This window comes from Neodiprion fabricii, chromosome 5 (genome assembly GCF_021155785.1).
Source record: "Neodiprion fabricii isolate iyNeoFabr1 chromosome 5, iyNeoFabr1.1, whole genome shotgun sequence".
NCBI lineage: Eukaryota > Metazoa > Arthropoda > Insecta > Hymenoptera > Diprionidae > Neodiprion > Neodiprion fabricii.
This window is the reverse complement of record NC_060243.1, coordinates 24,960,945-24,981,266: the sequence shown is the minus strand read 5'-3', so window position 1 is coordinate 24,981,266 and position 20,322 is coordinate 24,960,945. Positions and strand designations below refer to the sequence as shown.

General features: G+C 38.7%; 1 protein-coding gene across 6 annotated transcripts in view; it reads right to left on the bottom strand.

Moving 5' to 3' along the window:
• The window catches only part of LOC124182530 (nephrin), a 194,816-nt gene extending 176,060 nt beyond the window's left edge, over positions 1-18,756 (bottom strand). For all 6 annotated transcript variants that reach the window (XM_046569942.1, XM_046569940.1, XM_046569941.1 and 3 more), the window contains exon 1: positions 17,614-18,756. In XM_046569942.1, the coding sequence (XP_046425898.1) occupies positions 17,614-17,686 (73 nt within the window). In that variant the 5' untranslated portion in view covers positions 17,687-18,756. The remainder of the gene's footprint in view (positions 1-17,613) is intronic.
• Positions 18,757-20,322: the final 1,566 nt, after the last annotated feature.

Genomic DNA, 20,322 nt, shown 5'->3' with positions numbered 1-20,322 from the left:
CACTCATCCATGTCTCGTTTTATTAAGAAGACTATTTTCATAAATTTCGTGAAAAAAAATTTTCTAGTACTCTGTATCGTTAAACCTTACACTCTGCACGCCGGGGTCAAAATGACCCCACCGCATGTTCACCGTTAATTCCATATGAAAAATGTCCAAAATAATCTAATTTGATCCAAGATAAATAATAAAATATCGCTATGGTATTAAGAATTACTATATAAATTTTCAGCTCAAAACATTGAAAGTTCGGTGAAGTTTTTTTTTTTGGCCAAATTGATCAATTTTTCGATCTCTTGTTCTTTTAGGATTTTTTGTTATTCTGTTTAGACATTTAAAATTTCATCCTGCTAAATATATGTCTAATTTGCCTTGAAGTATAATAGTTAAATAGTATCACAGAATTTTTTCAAGTTCTTCGAATCGATATCTCTGTTTCTACGCAATGATTTTTACTTTGGGGTCTCAACGACTCCGGTGTGTCACCAGTGTTACTTACACCCAGGAGATACGCAGTGCAAGGTTTGAATATTCAATTTTTTTTTTTTTTTTAAATTTCACCGATGTGGATCGTGATCAAAAAATTACAATATTGAATTGACTAATGATAGGCATTGTAGAAATTAATAGTCTTCTGAATAAAATTAGTAATCGTCGTAGAATGAAATCGAAGGAATCTGACTAAATTTTGAAAACCTGTATTTTGGAGTGATTTCAAAGAAAAAAAAAAAAAAAAAACCATCGACGTTTCAACTTTTCGTCAGAATTTCAGTATTTCTAATTTACCCATTCTTAACAAGATTCTTCGCGCTCTCACGAACATGATAATTCAATAAATACTCAGTGGCAAATTGAGGGAGAAAATAAAAATACGCTAAAAAAAAATCGTGCAACTCGGTTTTTGCTAGACACGTAGTTTAAATTTTGAGCGAGTAAGAGTGAGTTAAAACCCGTATAAATTAGGCGAGTGGATTAAACGGTGCATGCGGTGATGAACGGACGAGATGAGACGAGATTAAAATCCAAGCCCCTCGTCACCCTAATCCTGAAGCGTTTCATATATATATATTATATATATTGTATATATTACATATATTATATAATTTATATATTTATATACACGTATAAATATATATTCCGTATAATTTAATGTGTGCACACCCACCTACTTGGATAACTTTTTACCCGCCACTCCGATTTTTTTGCTTTTTAATAAACCGCCGTAGGTTCAAAGACTGTCCGATAATCCGCGTATTTGGCAGAGAATTTTATTCAAATCAAGTAATTTTTCAAATGGATGAAAAAAACGAAAATTTTCACGTGCCTTCGTATGAATATTCCCCTCCGAATATATAATCTACATATTTCGGATATATATTAAAAAAAAATTTTTTTTTCTACCTTCATCCCCCCATCTCGCATTCGCTCATTGTTTTGTGCATAATTATTAATTCAACGTATATAATACGACGCGTTGTATACATAATACAATCCGAGTTGGAAACTTGATTAATTTCCGTGAAATTGTCCGTTGCAACGAATTCATTAAGAAGTTGCTTCTACTAGCATATAAATTACAATTCACAATTTATTAACCGTAACATAAATTCACAAATTGCCAAGTACGTTCCGAGTTAAACATCCACATTGAATCTGAAATCAAGTCGTAATATTCCCGTGAACAGGGTACACGTATAAAGTTGATGAAAGTGTATAAAGTCCTTTATATTATACCCTTTCAAACACAATGAAATAAAATTCCTCAAAACTACACCACGATGCTCTGAAAAGCATTCACTGTGTTGAAATACCGCAGCAATTCACCTACCGAATAAAACAAACTCGGTAAAAATTCTCATATTTGTTTCTTTTTATCGTTTGCGTTTCCCCCCCCCCCCCCCCCCCATACTTTCTTTATCCCCTTCGCAACCCAATATTTCTATTTTCATACGAAAAAAATGAGAAATAACTGTTAGGTTAGATTAGGTTAGGTGAGGTTATAATGAAACGAACCCGCCAATGAGAATATATTATAACAAGCTGTTCGAAAGGTGTTTTTGTAGGTATAAAAAACAGCGTATTACACACACACACACACACATATATATATTAGAGCGGTTCTTGTACCATATAATACATGCCATAACGAATCAACGAAAAACGAGATGAGAAGTTTTCCTCGAATGAGGGATTTCTCTAATCTCTTTCGCTCTCCCTTTGTCTTTATCTCTCTGTGGATTTGTTCATAACGCAGTTGCAAACGTACCGTATAAGATCGTTTATGATTTTGGGTTTACCGTGTGCCAATTTTTTCGATTTCGGTTTTGCCACTTGACTGATAGAGGATGAAAGCGACGTTGTGGGAGTTGCGGCGACTCTGTGCGTGGTGAGAATAAGTGAGAGAGGGGAGGGAGAGAGAGAGAGAGAGAAAGAGATATAGCGAGAGGCGCAAGGGGGAGTAAAGAGGGAAGGGAAAAGGGGAGACGGTAGAAATCTCCCCGTGAAATTGCGTTCGAAGGAATCTTTCGCGAAGCGGAGTGGAAGAAAAAAGTGCTCTTCTTATTTCCACCAGTCCCTGTTCGCTGGACCGGAAATACAGCGTCGAGGCAGAACGAGCTTCTCTAGTATAGATAAAGAGGAAAAGAAAAAAAAAATAAGTGTTACAAGGAGAGAAGAAATATAATACCGAAACGGAATTAACGTTAAAGGCACGCACAATTTTCCGCTGCGTGGAAAACCGCCACGATTGTTTATAATATAATTGCAAGGTTATAACGCGTCTATGCAGGCGTATTAACATTATTGAAGATATTTGAGTTAAACGAAAAACTGAAGTATACATTTTTCAACAAACAAATACTCGTGATTGTTATTATAAACATGAGTCCGTATCGGTTCATATTTGTTTTCGAAGATGATGACGAAACGAATGAACTTGCGCGTTGGATTGGAGAAGTAAAGTGAATACCACAATAAAGGTTGACCATGACGAAGATGGGAAGAGAATAGGAAATGTATTAGAAAATGATAAAGCAGATTACACGAGAAGTAAATCCCTCTTGAGCAGTAAGGCCTTGCTCGACGTAAGACGAGGTTTCAGATGTTAAGAATATACATGTATGCGTGTGTAATGTATGTGCATAAAAGATGCAGGACGAGAGCAAAAGAAAGGTGGGACCGTGTCGGCGAATTCGACCCAAAAAAAAAAAAAAAAAAACGAACAAACAGTAATCAAGGCTAAGAATCTACAGCGGCGTAACTTTCGCACGATCATCGATTTTCAACCCTTTTTCTTTCCACAGCGCAAGTTGAAAGCCCGACAGTTGAATTATTATAATATAACAGATTTGTACAGTAAAATAAAAATTGTTCAATACGAGAGAGAAGAAAATATTGCAGGGTTTCCTTGCGTAATGTTTTCCCTTGACTCGTTGTCAGCCAACTTTTTCGATTGTTTCTTTTTGTTTTTCGAACTTCAGTTACAAATTCATAAATCGTCGTGACCGGAGACAGCAATCCTGTGCGATGAAGAATAAAATGGGGGAACAAAATGAATAAAGACCTGTGGGTGCGGTACACGCGTGAACAATACACGCGCAGACAGAGGCGTGTCAAGAAACAATTGGTGAGAAAAGTGCGGTACTATGTGTTATATGTGTACATACCTATGTACAGGATACGCCGAAGAAAAATCGTGACCGATTTAAAACGCGAATAAAATCCGAACCCACAGACCCATTTCCGAAAACTTTATTTTGCCTGAAACTGTAGAAAAATGAATCTTTCATGTTTGGCTTTGCAGGGCTGAAAAAATTTTATTCCCTGCCGAGAAAAACGCTGTTGAAAATCGGGTTTTAAAAAATTCGCTGGGAGAATGAGAAAAATTAATATTGAAGAATGTTCAACTCAGTTTCGATCTTAAATTATGATTCAAGGATTCAGTTATTTTGGTTCAATTGATTAGAAAAACAAGAAAATATTTACAACGTTGTGCTTTTCGTTTATTCCGCTAATTTTAATTATTTCAAAGTTTTCGAATAATTAATACTATCGACGCAAAAAAGCAAATGGGGAACGGAATTCAGTTACACTTCAGTTACTTAGTGCCAGAAACGAGGTTGAAGTTAATTAACGTTACCGTGACGAAATATCGGGGAAAATAAAACACTATTTTCTTAAATTTACAATGAATTTTAAGTAACTAAGATTTCGAAATACGAGTGTATTTTCTTTTATTACGGTTTACCGAATTTCAGACAATACGATAACCGCGAAATGACGGTTTTTCCTTAGCTTGAATCGTTACGACAACGTTACTAACTTCAATATGATTGCCAGAGCTCTGTGTTTGTTCTTCTTCTACTTTCGAGGAAAAAAAAGAAGTTTCCAAAAATCGGTCAAAGCGTTTAGATTTTGTTCACGTTTCAAACCAGTCGCGTTTTTTTTTTTTTTTTTATCCACCCTGACACACATATATATATATATATGTGTGTGTGCGCGAGTGTGCGCGCGAAACGTAGGAATGTGAAAAGAGCTTAACGCGTAGCGGAAGAGGAAGCAGAAAGACAACGAGGCGTATCGGGAAGCCCATGTGCCTCTCTCTACACCGGCTGCATACGTTAGATATTTCCACAGCAGCAGCAGCAGCAGGTAACGTCGACGTTGCTCGAAGCCGTTATAGAGGACAGGAGGCGTCGGGCGAGGTTCGCGAGATTCGCCTGCGGGAAGCAAACTTCGACTCTATGAATACTTGAAGATGTCCCGACGTGCCTGCGAGCTATACGCGTGTACCCCGCGCCCACCTGAACCACGCGCCCTTGTATGCTCTGGGTACATAAGCAGTTACACGCCCTACGCCCCCCTCTTCGAATGCACGCGCGCCGCAAGTGTTGGCCGCGCGATACCTTGACGTGTAATAATGCATTGTGCAGCGGAACGTCAAGACGAGAGGAGAAAAGAAGCGATCGAAGAGTAAAAACGACGCAAGAATTGCCCGATGTAGGAAAACAGTTATTTTATTGATGAAAAGTTCAACCGGAGTTTGTAACAGTCAGCGATTTTGTGTAAAAGATTGTGGCCAATTTCGAGAGGAATCGAACGAGCCGACGTTCAACGAATTCGGATGAACCGATCGCGAGATAACTCAATTCGAAGTGCAACGCTAGCGCGAACGCGCGCGACTAGCAAGCGAAACGCGCGTCTCGCTTACTCGGCGCGTTTATTCAAAGCACGATATCTCGCGATCTGTTCGACCGAAATGAACGAACAAGGGCTCGTTAGATTCGCCACAACGTCAGCTACAAAATGAACGACGCGGTAAAGAGTTTCTAAATTCCATTTTGAAAAAAAAACAAAAAAAATACACAGAGATTCATTTTACAAGCAAAATGATGAAAATTCTCACCGACATCAATCGACGTAACCTACCGATCATCAGTAATCGATCACCTAACCATTCGATATTGGCTTCTGATATTAACCACGCCACGAATGCGACACTTGATTAGAATCAAAGGTTCGGGACGACGTCCAACCGAGGCGTATCAATTAATACCTATCCCTGATAATACATCTGATAGAAATGCGACAAGGGCTCAAAGTGTACGTGAAGGTATCTCCCGTGGCATACGCGGTTTCGAACTCAGGAACGCGTGACGTAATGTTGGAGTACGGTACGCCGAAGAGTGGCAGCGGTGTACGAAAGGGTGTGTGGGTGGTGGTGTCGAGGGGGTAAAGAGGATGAGGGGGGAGGGGGGGGGAGTTTCCCTCGCAATCTGTCCTCTTGGCCTGGGCGTATTACTCCTGGGAACAAAGACATTTGGCTCACACGACGGCGCGACACAAGTGGAAAGGGGGGCGGGGGGGGGGGGGGGGGGGGTGGTTGAGGAAGAGGGAACGGAGGGCCGCGAGACTCCTCCACGTTCTATGTCACAGCGTTTCACCTTCCGTGCAGCAGATCCTGGGCGCTTTTACTTCTGCGAATCGGAGGACGGGGGAACGAAAGATCGCGGGGACAAGGAGAACGGCTACCGTACGACGTCGACGTATTGCGATGAAAGGAAAACAAAGGAGAAAAAGAGATCGGGGACGGGAGTAAGAATGAATGAAGGAGAGAAAAAAAAAAATAAAATAAAATTAAGAGAAATAAGAAGGGTGGGAGGGAGGCTAATATATAAGAAGGAGGAGAAGAAAGACTCTGGGTATATCAGTACGACGAATCTTCTTCTTCTTCTCCCTCGTCACAGCCGCACCCGCTCCCTTTTACGTTACCTATATATTTTATATACGTATTATACAGGAACGTCTTTGTGTATGCACTACAGAGGTATACATTACATGCATGTACGTACATGTATAAACGAATGTGCAAGGAGGAGGTATTCGAACATTGCCCGGCAACCACTTTCATAACCTCTCTACGCGGTATAACCAACCCACCTTTTGCGCACTCTGACACATACGTGCGCCTATATTCGTAAACGAGCACGGGCTACCTGTGCCATTTACATAGATACCTATAAGGATAGCAGATAAAGGTGGAGGTACTAACCGGGATAACAACCGTCTCGCCGTATCGCTACCCAGCTTTTCTTCTTCTTCTTCTTCTTCTTCTTCTTCTTCTTCTTCTGCTTCTGCTTCTTTTCAGCTCGCACACACGCGTAGGTATGCCTTTTTTATACGTCTCGCTTACTCAGAAAACGAGAAGCAAAATTGGCGTATGAGAATGGATAAGAAAAACGCTGTATCGATATTATAGTACGTATAACATCAGAGGTTCGTTGTATCGGGACGAACCCTTGTTAAATATCCTCGCGTCAAGCACGCGATGAAGAAAAAAAAAAAAAAAATCGCTCTTCTTTTTCTTCTTCTACTTCGTCGGAAAATTTAATGGAACGAATTTATCTTAGGGGGTATGATTTTTCCAATCAAAATACAACGTTCGGATTTAAAACATTTTCCATTACAATCTCACGTCCCTGACTTATAATTTCACTGTTCGTACGCGATGTAACATCATCGAGTAATAAGAGACTATTTTCATAGGTGTGCAAAATTTCACCAAGAATTCCAAAAGAAACTGAAAACACATCGATGTGTGATATGTAATTGATTTTTAAAGAGAAAAAATATTTCTAAATCGATTGAAAAATATACAAAAGAAATTGAAAATCCGTCCTGTGAGGGTAAAGGATAAATATCGCACTATGTATAACCCATATATAACATTAAGGCATTTAAAGTCGCGTGAGAAGACTAATAATCTTGAGAAAAAAGTTCATCTTGAAAGAGAGCAGAGAAGAACAGACTGAGCGCGCAAGCTGTAAGTGGAGAAGATCTCCTTGAACGACTTATTAAAGCTCGACGTTGCAGATAAGCTCGAAACGCTTGCACCGAAGAAATGGAAGTTATCCCCGTGTCTAGACCCGGTTATGAAAACTGTTTTTGCATCCATTTTAAGGTGAAAAACAAAGTAAACAAATAAACCTTTGAATTACCCCCGAGCATTTTATATTAATATTGTTGTTATTATTATTACTATACTTTGGGCACAGCGTGAAATTGCGAATAAATTACTTCAAGCTTAAAAAGAAAAAAAAGAAAAAAAGTATGGATAAATTACTAAAGCTTATCTGTGCAGGCATGTGCACACATAACGATACGTATAAAATATCTGCACCGCGTGTAAGGGGATGAAAATTGACAAGCTCGGTTCTCTCGATACCTTATAACAGAGAATTGATCCGTAAATCTGTCCCTCAGACTCGGACGTTGAATTTCAAACAACTGCGTTAACTCTCTTCGTACGCGTAATAATAATTAACATTGCGATGACGATTACGATAACACCTAGCAATTCGGAGGATTGACAAAAGGAATGATTAAAATGGATCGAAACGAGCGAAGCGAAAGAAAAAATTAGTCGATGGATAAAGTTTTTTTTCTACTTTTTTTTTCGTTCCATCAGATTCTCTGTGTACCGAAAATTTTATTTCTCATCGAAAAAGGTTGGAGTGAAAAAAAAAATTGAAAAAAAATTAAAAAAAATAATAAATAACAAATAAAAACGATATATGCGATCAAAATAATATTCGGAACAAAAAAAAAAAAATTTCCCAAGGTCACGGTACGCCGTGAGGGCATACTTTTTCTTTTTATATTTTTCAGCATTCCGCAGAGCTCGAGGGTTGATAATTCGATCAATACGCGATAGTGCGGTCAAAGAATACGAAAAAAGACGAAAAAAGAAAGAAAAAAAAACCGATAAAAATAATCCAAAGAAGCTTGAAACTGGTTCGATATCAACGGCGAAAAATTTGTCACCTTCGTCTCCGCGGTGAGAGGAGGTCTCCGGTAAGAATGAAAAAAAAACCTGACGTTCGAAAAAGTGTTGAGGATAAGAAATAAAAAATAAATGAAAATTAATGACGAAAACTAAGATCTTCCTCGGAAGGAAGAGGGTAAAAAAGATTCAATTTTTTCAAAAATATCACGCGTGTAACCCGAAGCATGTAGGCACATATACGGATTTATACGTGTATATACATATATATATATATATATGTACCTATGTACAAATATTTCCGTATGTATCGGTACAGCAACAAAGCGATTACAGAACCCTGTGTCCAAAGGTATCCAATTACGTCTCCGGACACACTGCTGACCTGAAACAAGGGTAAAAAGACAAGGGAGGGAGGGTGAAAGCGTACAAGCTAGGGTGCGGAAACGGCAGACACCGCAACCCCAAAAGGCGCCCTCTGACCTCCATAGTGTCCATTGTGGTCCGCCAAATAGCTTAATATCAGATCATAGTTAGCGGTATTATAATAACATTGCCCGCGTGTATTATACCGTGTAAACTAAACGTTGCATACGGGGAAATTCCATGCGAAACCCGACCAACGTCCGACCCTCGTAATTTTTGCCGTGGTTAAAAAATTTCTCTACAATTTTTCCAACTCTGAAACAGTGCTCGGAATTTCTTCAGATCTCTTCAAATAACTGGCTAATTATTTGCAAGTAATTAGAGTGATTTTGATACGGACCACTTTTTTAAATTCTCAAAAACCGTATTTTCTTTTCGAAACATTTCAAGACCGGACTCCGTGATGGCAAAATTTTTGTTCTATTTTTTTTTTTTTGCAATTTTTTTTTTTTTGGCAATTCCCGGAAATTCTCAAAACTTCGATTTTACAAAACTCGGAACAATTTTAGACCCGTTTCCTTACGAATCTATTTGAAGAGAACGTAGAATTTTTTTTTAGATTTAGATTTTCATTTTTTTTTTTTTTTTTATTCTAAACTAGCATAGCGGATCCACCATTATAAATTTTGGATTCGTTATCGGTGTGACTCTAAATGCCTCAGCGTAGCAATTTCTACCAGAATCGAAATATTTTTAGATTTTTTTTCCACCATATCGTATCGCCATTTCAGATTCCGCAAATATGACTTCAGATTTGTGATCAGCCACCCAACAAACCGACGAGTACCAATTTCAATCAAAATCCAAATGTTTTTAATTATTTTTGAGCTTATTGAATACGCCGAGTTAAAATTTTGCAAATTTAATCTTCGATTCGTGAGTAACGACCCAAAAAAAAACCTCACGGTACTAATTTTCATTGAAATCCATTCATCCACTCTCAAGATATCATCAGTTTCATCTCATTATTTGAAACTTTGTTAATTGAATAATTGAAAAAGTACCGCGCCGATCAAAGCCAAATTCTAATCACTTCTAAGTTTGGAAAATATCCGCGTCGATTGAGACTAAAATTATTGAAATCCGTTAACAACATGAAAACTCAACTTTTCATTTTCGGGGTGATTACAATAACTCTTCCTCTTTTCTCTGAAAACAGAGAAACGGGAAGTTAGAGACTGAAAAAAACAAAAAAAACCTGTACACTCCCTCTCTCTTTCTCTTTCTTCCTTTCTTTATTTATTGTTAGTTTTCTTAGCTCGGTAACGGTTGAACTGTAATTTGTGTCCAGGGGATATGATGTAAACCAACCCGTTAGACACACGCTCTAATATTATACGCCGATGAAAGATAAGCTATTGGAAATGTAATTGCTCTCGGTAATCTAGAGACGACTGATATAGATTTCAATTTTTATTTATTTCTTATATTTACTTCTTTTAATAACGATGTTTGAGCCAGTCTTTAACCGTGCAGCGTATTTCACAATCGGCATCCTCGGGTTTGGTTACTAATTGTAAGTAGTTATATAATAAGGTTATAGATCGACCGACGACAACGAGATAAAAATAGTATAACAATCGCGTTGTTGTTACCGGATAGCGAAAAGATGTAATTATATACTATTTGTAAGACAAACTTTTAATGCCTAAAAATGTTTATGTATATAAGCAATATTATAACGGGAATGATGATACAGGGATTAAGAAATATATATTGAAGATAAAAAAAAAAAAGAAAATTTACGGTCTATGAACTTTTACAAATACAGACATGTACGGGATTAAGGGTAAAAATATTGGAAGGTTGGAAAATAGATGGGTCACAATATCGATTTTTTAAAGACGTGAAAATCTATTTTAAGAACTTTTTTTTTTTTATTAAAAACGTAGAGATGTGTTATGAAAAAGTAGAAAGCTAAAGTGTAAAATTCCAAAACGCAGAATCCTCAGATGGAATTTTACAATAGACCAAAATTTGACGATTCTGTTTTGGATTTTTATACTTTGTCTTTCTACATTCTGTCTCTTCCATGCTTCGAAATTCAGTATTTTGAATGATCTATAAGACGTGTTTACGAATTTTTAAAAATTGCCCATTGTAATCCTTCCATTTTAGAATCCTTCTACATTTTTACTCTAAAAGTTTTTTTTTGTCAAAATCACATTAAATATTTGTAAATAATTGAGCAATTGAATAAAAAAATCTGAAAATATTCAAGGTGCTGTTTCAGAATTGGGACAATTGCAGAAATTTGTTACAGTGACAACACTTGTGCGAACGCTAACTAAACTCAAACATGTAGAAAAAGTTTGGGTTCAAAAATTTCCAACGATTCGACGAACTGTGCAAAAAATTTCGCAATATAATATGGCTGTGTGTAACAGTTTTGCCACAAGAAGCATTTGAAAATATTAGCGGTTGAAACACCGCGACGGGTTGCTAGTTGTAAATATACGTCATGGTATGAACTCTATTATGTAGTATACCTGATACACCAAGCGCGGAAATATGAAAGGTCTAAGAATCAAAAAAAAAGTTCAATTACTTAGAGCAGCAGCAGCAGCAGCAGCAGCGAGTTTGTTATACGATAAAGAAAATTGAACCTCCCCACCTCAGAGAGAGAAAAAAAAAAAAAGACAAAACCGATGTAAAATTCTCGTCTAGTTTCATCCCGGAAATTACTTCGATATACAACATCATACGTTTCACTTCCTCTCATATATCAAATATACAAGTAAAATGATGATTAAGGATTCATTACAGACATTATTTACAGTATATTATTTAATATTGTAATACACAAAGCCTCGTGAGGGTAATTTTTTTTTTATTCTAGTTCAAATAGTCCAATACACGCAAAGCACGAACCTCAAATTGATTTTCTAAGTGGTTGCAAAATTGATTTTTTATCTTAGTTTTAAACCCAAGAATAATATACGCAAATTTACAGTATCAAAAATGCCCGGGAAATAGTGAAAATTAATGTACGGACGATATAATTCTAGTTTTTCGCGATTATTCCGATAACGGTATGGAATTTCGAAAAATCAAAAAATTCTCTGTCACCAAGTAAATACTGGACGAAAATAAACTTTTCAGGATATATTTCGACGCGAAATTTTTATCTCTACAACTTTTGTCAGAAAATTTTTCCAAAATTCCTTACCATTGCCGAGATAATCGTGAAAGACGAAAATATCCGTCTGTTTTTTAAAATATCCCGGGGATTTTTGACCCCGCAAATTTGCGTATAGCAAATTCTTTGAGTACGGAACTAAGTTAAAAATCAATTTCACCACCGCTTCTAAATATCCGAGATTCGTCGGGCTTTGGTTTATTGGACTAGAAGATAAAAAGGGGGGTAAAAGAATGTATTCGTGCATTCAAAGCGTGTGTAATACCTGTGTGCGATGCATGTGTTTAATAGTAGGACAATCTCCCTAGAGTAAAGTGATATCCCAGTGCGTAGAGCCAAAGCGTTGGCATGCATCAGGTTTCACCAATATCCGTTGTTGATGGAACCACTGCTTTTATGCAAGATCGCCTTGCAGACATGCAGCAGCAGCAGCAGCAGGACGAACCAAATGAGAGGATACGACGGATTTCCGCGCTGCTGATGCTGCTGCACTTTCACGTTCGCTGCTAAAGTCCTCTACCGAAAAGTCTGTGAGATACGGAGAGAGAAAGAAAGAGAGCGAGAGAGAGAGAGAGACAAAAAATGGAAGGGAACGGAAGCGCGTGAAGCCAGACAAAATGTCCACAGTATTTCCATATCTCGTAAATTTTTGTTACTTTTTTTGCAAATGCTGCGTTAAATAATAAAACATTTTCCACCTCGGCAGTTTGTTCGCTTACACATTCATTATTTATTCTTTAGGTTATATACGCTACACTTGAGAATATTACTTGTGTACATAATGCATGCCGCAAGCAAGAAAGTTGCCGAATATTAATAAAAAAAAAAAAAAGATACCTATGTACGCGATACATTGGTGGAGATCTAAACGTTTTTCGCATTTTTTTTTTTTTTTTGACAAAATTTTATCAATACTGTATGGCGTACGTGATAAAATGAAAAAAAAAAAAATTTTTTCATCTTCCTCGAGTTGGATTTATCCGTTAAATTTATTTTCGGAAAAATAATTTACACTCTCATTGTCAGCCAAGCAACCATTTGACACTTGAAAAATTCTCAATGATCATAAGTATAATAAAAAGGTATAATAAGAAGGAAAAGATACAACAGCGTATAGGTATAATACATAATGTAAGTAGAGAAGAAGGTATAAGGAATTTGAGGGATGAAAAGGTAGAGAAATAATGAGCACGAGAAGTCGGGGGAGGATTGAAGAGCTCGCAAAGGTTGACGTCGTTTTTATACACATTTTTCTCCATTTTCCTTCCTCGTTTGCTACCCGAGCTTTGTCTTTTTCCTCGCCTAGGTAAGTATATACGTTCTCTGGACGAGAAGAAAAAACGCCGAGGAAATGCTGTTAGGTGTGTGTATTGTATACCGTATATATGTTACGTACATATATTTATACATCGCTATGTATATAATAATGGCATACCCATCCTGTCGTCTCGAAAAGATCCAAGGAGAATTGTTCTGTTCGCATAATTGCAGTGCCAAAGGCTGTTTACAACGATGAAACAAAATAATAATATTTCCCTCTGCCGCAAGTTGCTTTCCTCGTGGCGGCTTCTTCGACTATATATGTATATATACATAGAGAGAGAGAGAGACAGATATATATATATATTAATTGCAGAAGGATAGAGTATATTTCATGATAAATAGTTCGCAGTCGCTTTAAGCTTGTGCAACAGAAGACGAGGAGACGAGTATAGGCGCAACGACGTCTCCAAGGCGTTTTGAAAATACGCCATTACCTAGACATCGAGAGTGACGCGACGGAGCGGAGAAAATAAAAACTATCAAACAATTCTCATGTATATTCGATAATATACATTTTCCAAAATCAGTGCGCAAAATTCGAGTTTTGCAACACGCGCGTCAAAAGTCCCTCTTTCATTGCATGTCGAGCGTGTGAGAAGTGAACAACTTTTATACCCGCTAGTTACTTTTTGCACACTGTTTCAACACTCTGGTTACTTTTGCCCACGCGTCGCAGGCAATGTAAGAGGAACTTTTGCTGCACACTTTACAAAAAGTAGCCCATTCCGTTTTAATTCTCGCACGAGTGCGAAAATGTATTGTTTTTCGTACTCATTTGAGTGCGTAAAATTCAATTTTGCGCACTCGGGAAAAACAGTATCAACTAGTGCGCAATCTTACGCTATTGTGTCACGCTGAGATCTTGAAAAATGACTTGATTTGCCCGTTTTACGGACAAATCTATTGAAATATTTGAAAACACACAAGGGTCAGAATATCGAATTATCATAAACGCGAAGATCTAATTTAGAAGAATTTTAAAATACTGAACCTGGAAATCTAGAAAATTCAAAATATAGACGGTCAAGGTGCATTAGAAAACCAATCAGAATTCTAGCGATTTTACACAATCTGGATAAACGACAACAACGCATTGCAATCTCTCTATCAAGTTGAATTTAATCTTCAATTCTGATTTTACTTCTATTTCTATTTCAACCCCGTAATTCTTTTTTTTTTTTGTTTCTCCCTCTTCTCCGGTAAGCAGCAGGTCTTTTAACGGTCCGTATCACGCTGGACAGAAGCAATCTCATTCGAAATTCAAACGGTGGGAGAGAGATGCGCGATCCTGGTTACATACATACATTCAAACGTATCGAGTCGCTTCCTGCGACCGATAGGCGAGAGAGAGAGAGAGAGAGAGAGAGAGAGAGAGAGAGAGAGAAAGAGAGAGGCTTTACTGGCCGGCTAACGTTTTGCCACTCCCACCAGCCTCCGGATGAGCTGCTTTTATCCCCGTTGTTATTTGGTCTACCGGGTTGATTTCGCGGAGCGTGTAATCTTTCTCACTCTCTCTCTCTCTCTCTCTCTCTCTCTTTCACTCTTTAATCGCGTGCGCTCTTGAGCCTCGCCAAAGCCCCGCGAGTCGTTTGTATAGTAGGTAGACGGCTAATTAATGGTTAATCGGATAACGCGTAATTAATTAACGAACGACATGAAAGAAGATGAAAAAAAATAAAAAAAATAAAAAAAAAAAAAAAAACGCAGAGGATAAAAGCTTGTGAAAAACGAAAAAGGGAACGAAAGATGTTTGAGTAGAAAACGGGTGAAACTGTGCTGATAAAAATGATATTACATCAATGAAATTAAGAAAAAACGAGGAGGGGAAAAAAAGCGTACAATAACTAAAATATCAATTATTATACAGTATAAATATTTTCATATGGAATATTATACTAATGTGAAATTACGATTGATTTTACCATATACGATACATGCATACTATATGCTATAGAAATAGGGATGGCGTAACTAACGTGAGAAATCAGCAATTTCATTCGTACACTTCCAATTTCACTCTTTTTTCTCTCCTATTTTTAATGAAATTTCGGCGGGGTGTAAGCATAAAAGTGGCGGAAAAACAAGAAACAAAAAGGAAAGAAAAAAAAAATTCAATCAAACCTCGAGCATGTACATATATATAAGAAAGGAAATTGTGTATGCACCATACCTCGGCGAATATGCGGGATTATTTATATAATTCGGAGGTAGAACTTGAGGGGGAAAGAGACAAGGAGAGAAATGAGGATCGCTGGGATTGCAGCAACACGGTACAGCTCCGAAGAGGAGAATAAAATCAAAAAAAATGAGGAGGAATAAGAGAGACTAGACTATGTGTATGTGTATATATATATATATATATATATATATATGTGAGGAGGCGTGGCGGATAGGAGGAAAAGAGGAGAGGAAAGGAGAAGCTAGGGTGATTTTCTCTGGATAAAATGGTAGAGACTAAGGACAGTGGATAGATGGATTTCGATGATAGAAAAACAAGAGAGCATTTTCCGCACGGGGAGAATCTATTATTGATAAAAGCATTTCTCAGGGGGTAGTAGATATTCCCGCGCGGCAAACAACCACCACCTACATGTACGACGAATTCCGAGCTCCTCTTCCTCCACCTCTTCCTCCTCCTCCTTCTCCTCGTCATTGTCGTCCTTGTCGTTTTCGCCTCACTCAATCGATCGATACACGCACATATATGTAACATATACACTGTAACGACGTGTTTGCGTAAACTGTGACCAAAAAAGAGCTTGCAGGGGAAGAGTCTATAAGTCCTCGTGACCGATGTCGCAGGCCGGGGAGGGTATAACAATCGGTTTACTTTTCACCCGTTTCGTACATACATTACGAATTTCTACGAATAGGAATAATTACTTTGGATTTCTTCGAGATCGTATCAGGACGGCCGATAAATTGGTTTCAAGCAAACGAATCAATCCGAAGAGTGACCGAGTCAAAATTCGAAAAAGTTCAAAATAAAAACCGTCCTAATAATTATACTCTATAAAGATAGTGGAAAAATTTGAATTTGATAAAATAAACGATTCAGCTCGACGACTAAATTATCAAATAGATTCGCATTCCGATGAAAGTTTATTTTCAGTTTCAAACAAGTTGCACGAGGGTGGTGCGAAAGTTTTTCCGAACGTAACGAGAAACCGCGGGATTAATTGTTCCGCATTCGAACAAAACGGCGCGTGAATATATTATTTTACACCGTCATCGACGAGCAATAGCAAAGCATAACGTATTTCCGGAATCATTGTTTCAATACCGTTGGGAAGTGAAATACACTTTGTACGTATAAGGTAAACGTACTTCTGCAAGTGCTTGCAATATAATATACATGCGCACATACATGTATGTATATTATATAATATCTACAATTCTATTCTCTGTACAAACAGGAATAGAAATTGTCGGCAAATAATTCTAGGAGCAAACCAAAATGTAATCCCAAAATTGCATAAACCGGATGCGCTACGTGTACGTGTATGCGACCAAAGGCAAACTGCAATATATTTCTTCAATATCTGCGGGCTATATACCGTGAGCAAACTACAATAACAGAATAAGTTTGCGCTGATGGCGGTTTCCCGATGCGAGAGAGAAAAAGAAACTTCGTTTACTCTGGGAACCGAATCATTAGGTGGATATCTTGAATGGTGGGTGCCGTGTGCAAATAAAACTGTTACAGCGGATGAATAATCGTCAATGGGAGAGAATGAACGATACGTCGCTGTTATAATTTATAGTCAGTCAATTCTAAGAAATCATTCTTATTTATTTAGGTATATGTTATTATATTATACGCGAAAATCCTGACGCATCTCCTTTCGCTTTTCGAATCGAACGACGTTTGAATAACTATTGATATACCGCATAATCGATGATTGAAATTAATTATAAAATCGACGACGTCTTTGTTGAACGGAATTGGCTATAGATTCCGTACACTTGTAGCGTGTACCAATTTCGCCGGGATTATTGGGTATACAACACAAAGCCAGCTGTGGGGGGAAAATAATGTACTTTCGATAATTGTCCGCAGCTGCCGATCATTTGTTATTAGCAATACATCAACGAGCAAGGAGGATGATAGCTGCTTGATAAATGAGCCAAAACTCCTCCGGGGATAGAACGGTATTGTATTCCGTATTTTGCGCGGGTGCTTGTCGTGCGTTGTAATAATCTGCAGGTTTCGTCGCCGATTCACAGCATCGTTATACGTGTAACGCCGTTATCAATTACGCCCTAATAAATTGGACGCAGGTGTACGGTGTTTTTTTTTCTCTCTTTTTTTCTTTCTTTAAATTTATCTTTGTTTCGCAATTCGTACAACGTCGATAAAGATGAGTAAAAAAGAGAAAAATTATCACGACGAATCGTACGTACGGTTGGTTTTATATTCTGTGATAGCGTTTTATTTTCTTACCTGACACAAAAGCAGCCACGTAAAGAGCGACGAGTAGGGGAAGGAAGAACTTCATTTCCATCGATGCATCCATTTCGGCGATTCGATAATATCAGTCGATATGCACAACTTGTGTTTATAAACTTACGGAGGAACTATGTTTCCAACTTTTAATATCACGAACTTGTTGTTTAAATGTAGAAAAAAGAAAAACGATTGTATATCCACAAAGAAAACTGTACAGCTTACGGTGTATAATAATTATTCTTCGATGATTCACAGTTATTAAACACGATACTAAATACCTGTTACACGTACGTAATTTATTTATAATTATTCGATTTTGAAAACCGATTCGTTCAAGAACAGATCCGGAGCAATCGTCGTATCGTTATTGTCCAAAATTTATTCACTTTCTTTAACTATTCGTTCACGATGGGATATAGATGGAACACTGTAACACGAATATAACCGACGATCGACTCTCCTCGCATTTATTACCGGTAGCCCAAATATTAACCGCGACACATTTGGCACATGATTGAACGCAGGGCATTATGGTTGTTTGTCTTTTGTTTGGAGCGTCGTGAAGTTTGCAGCAGAATTTTAAACAACTGGCGAAATTCACGCAACACGGTTCTATTAACTCACTTGTTACAGTATTTACAGTCTGAACGTAGCCGCGGTAAACCGAAAACTCCGCGAGATGATAAATCAAAAATAAACGCACTCACAATCCTTCGATATATCTCGTTGCACGCAGGAGATGATCGTTCACGATTTTGCACCGATCGGACGATATGATTTCTGTTTCGTTGCTCGAATCACGAGTTACGTAAGATAGGCAGTAATACCTTCACTATTGGCACGAATTTTTCTTCTATCGATATCATTTCTTCCTAGGCTGTGATTTCGATGCTCGATTTAATCTCGGAATTATGAATCACGGATTAGACGTCGAGCTGTTAGAGGTGGTTCATCCTGTTGGCCAGCTACCAAAACAACCACTGCCGCCGGTTTAATCCCAGACGCACGTGCGTTACTCCGGTAAATTGTTGTGTACACATGTAACAACGCGCCGCGCATCCGTTCGCAAACTCCTGACGACGAATTCGCGAGAGAGTTTACGCCCTAGGGAAGAATCGTGGTATAAAAAAAATAAAAAATAAAAACGCGAGAGGCGAATGCAGCCTCGGCAAGAAAATAAACAAACGAACGTCGACACTCGAGATATCGTAACAGTCAGCTTGCACTTGAAGTTGGCGCCGGTCCGCACTCGGTCTCGCCTCGATTAAACAAAACAACAACTCGGCAAAGACGCGAGACCGTAACCCCAAACACGAGTTGTTTATTCCGTGGTATCTTGAGTTCGCAGAGACGAAGACACCGACCGTTCATCCCTGCGCATAGCAGCAGCAGTTTATCGCTGTTGTCATTAACTCTTTACGGAGGAGGGAAAACAAATCGAGAAACCACCGAACGTTGAAGAACCGGCGCCGGTATCGGCCGACATCTAGAACTGATCTAGACCGGCTCAATCTTTCCCGTGAGTCGTGTCTCCGGCCTCGCGGCAAACACAATATCAACAACAACAACAACAGCAGCAGCGGCAACGATAACAACAACAACAAGAACAACAACAAAGACACACAAATCAACGCGCTGCGATTTTTTGGTTCGACGAATTTCTCGCATTTAACCGAAGCACGTTCACCGGTTCACCTGTGAGCCCCTCTGTATGTTTTCAGTCGCTCTCCGACTCTCGGCGTACTTCACACCGCACTTTTTTTTTGTTTCTTTTTACTATACCCGCGAGATGACGACGGATGCCGTTTCGTTCTCGGTACACTCGCGGCGTTTACGCGCGTTCGCTCGGACCTCTCGGAGAGGAGTAACCCGGTGCCCTGAGCGGCGAGAGGGAGCCGGGGATACCAGAGTCGGAGCCTCTGGCTTTGCCCCCGCAGAGATCGACGGAAACAGCCGAGTTCTCACGGAGGCTATCGAGAGGGTCGTGCGCGCGCGCGACGTGCGCCTCCCCCCTCCCGCCCCACCGCCGCCGCCCCTCGCAGCCTCCCGACGATTCCCTACCCTTTGAGCCTTCGCGCTCCGGGAGTAACCGGGAGCAACCCGCTCGTCGGACTCTCTACTCTCTCTCCTTCTCTCTCTCTCTCCCTCTCTCTTTCCCTCGCTCGTTCGCTCTCTCCCTTTCACTCCGCTCGGGAGCGCCAAAACTTCTCTTCTCGGGAGATGAGATGAGATGAGATCCCTACGCGCGCCTACCAAAAGACCCTGAACGATGTTGTCGGACTGATTGTGACTTGATTTTTATTCACGTTTAGGGATTTTTGGGATAAATATTGTAACGAAAATGTGATCGAACAGGGGATTGGTGAGTGTCGATGAAACTAAGCTTATTTAATTACTTACATGTAACTGAAGATAAAGTCCGTGTCATGGTGGGAGACTATTTTCAGATACTGTAATAACAACTACAGTTATGTGAACAACGTCAGAGAAATCGCGTTGTTCTGTCATTTTTTCAACTTAAAATTTATAGGGTTCGTTCTCGTCTGATTCTATTCGTAAATGAAATATTCAAATTCATATCGTCAGAGTCAGAGGCTTGCGGATGACAATTGAATGTCTTTCTTACCGAATCATACATTTTTCATCTTTAAATTATGTCGATTATACATACATACATTTCCGATTGTTTGTATCTATTGACGA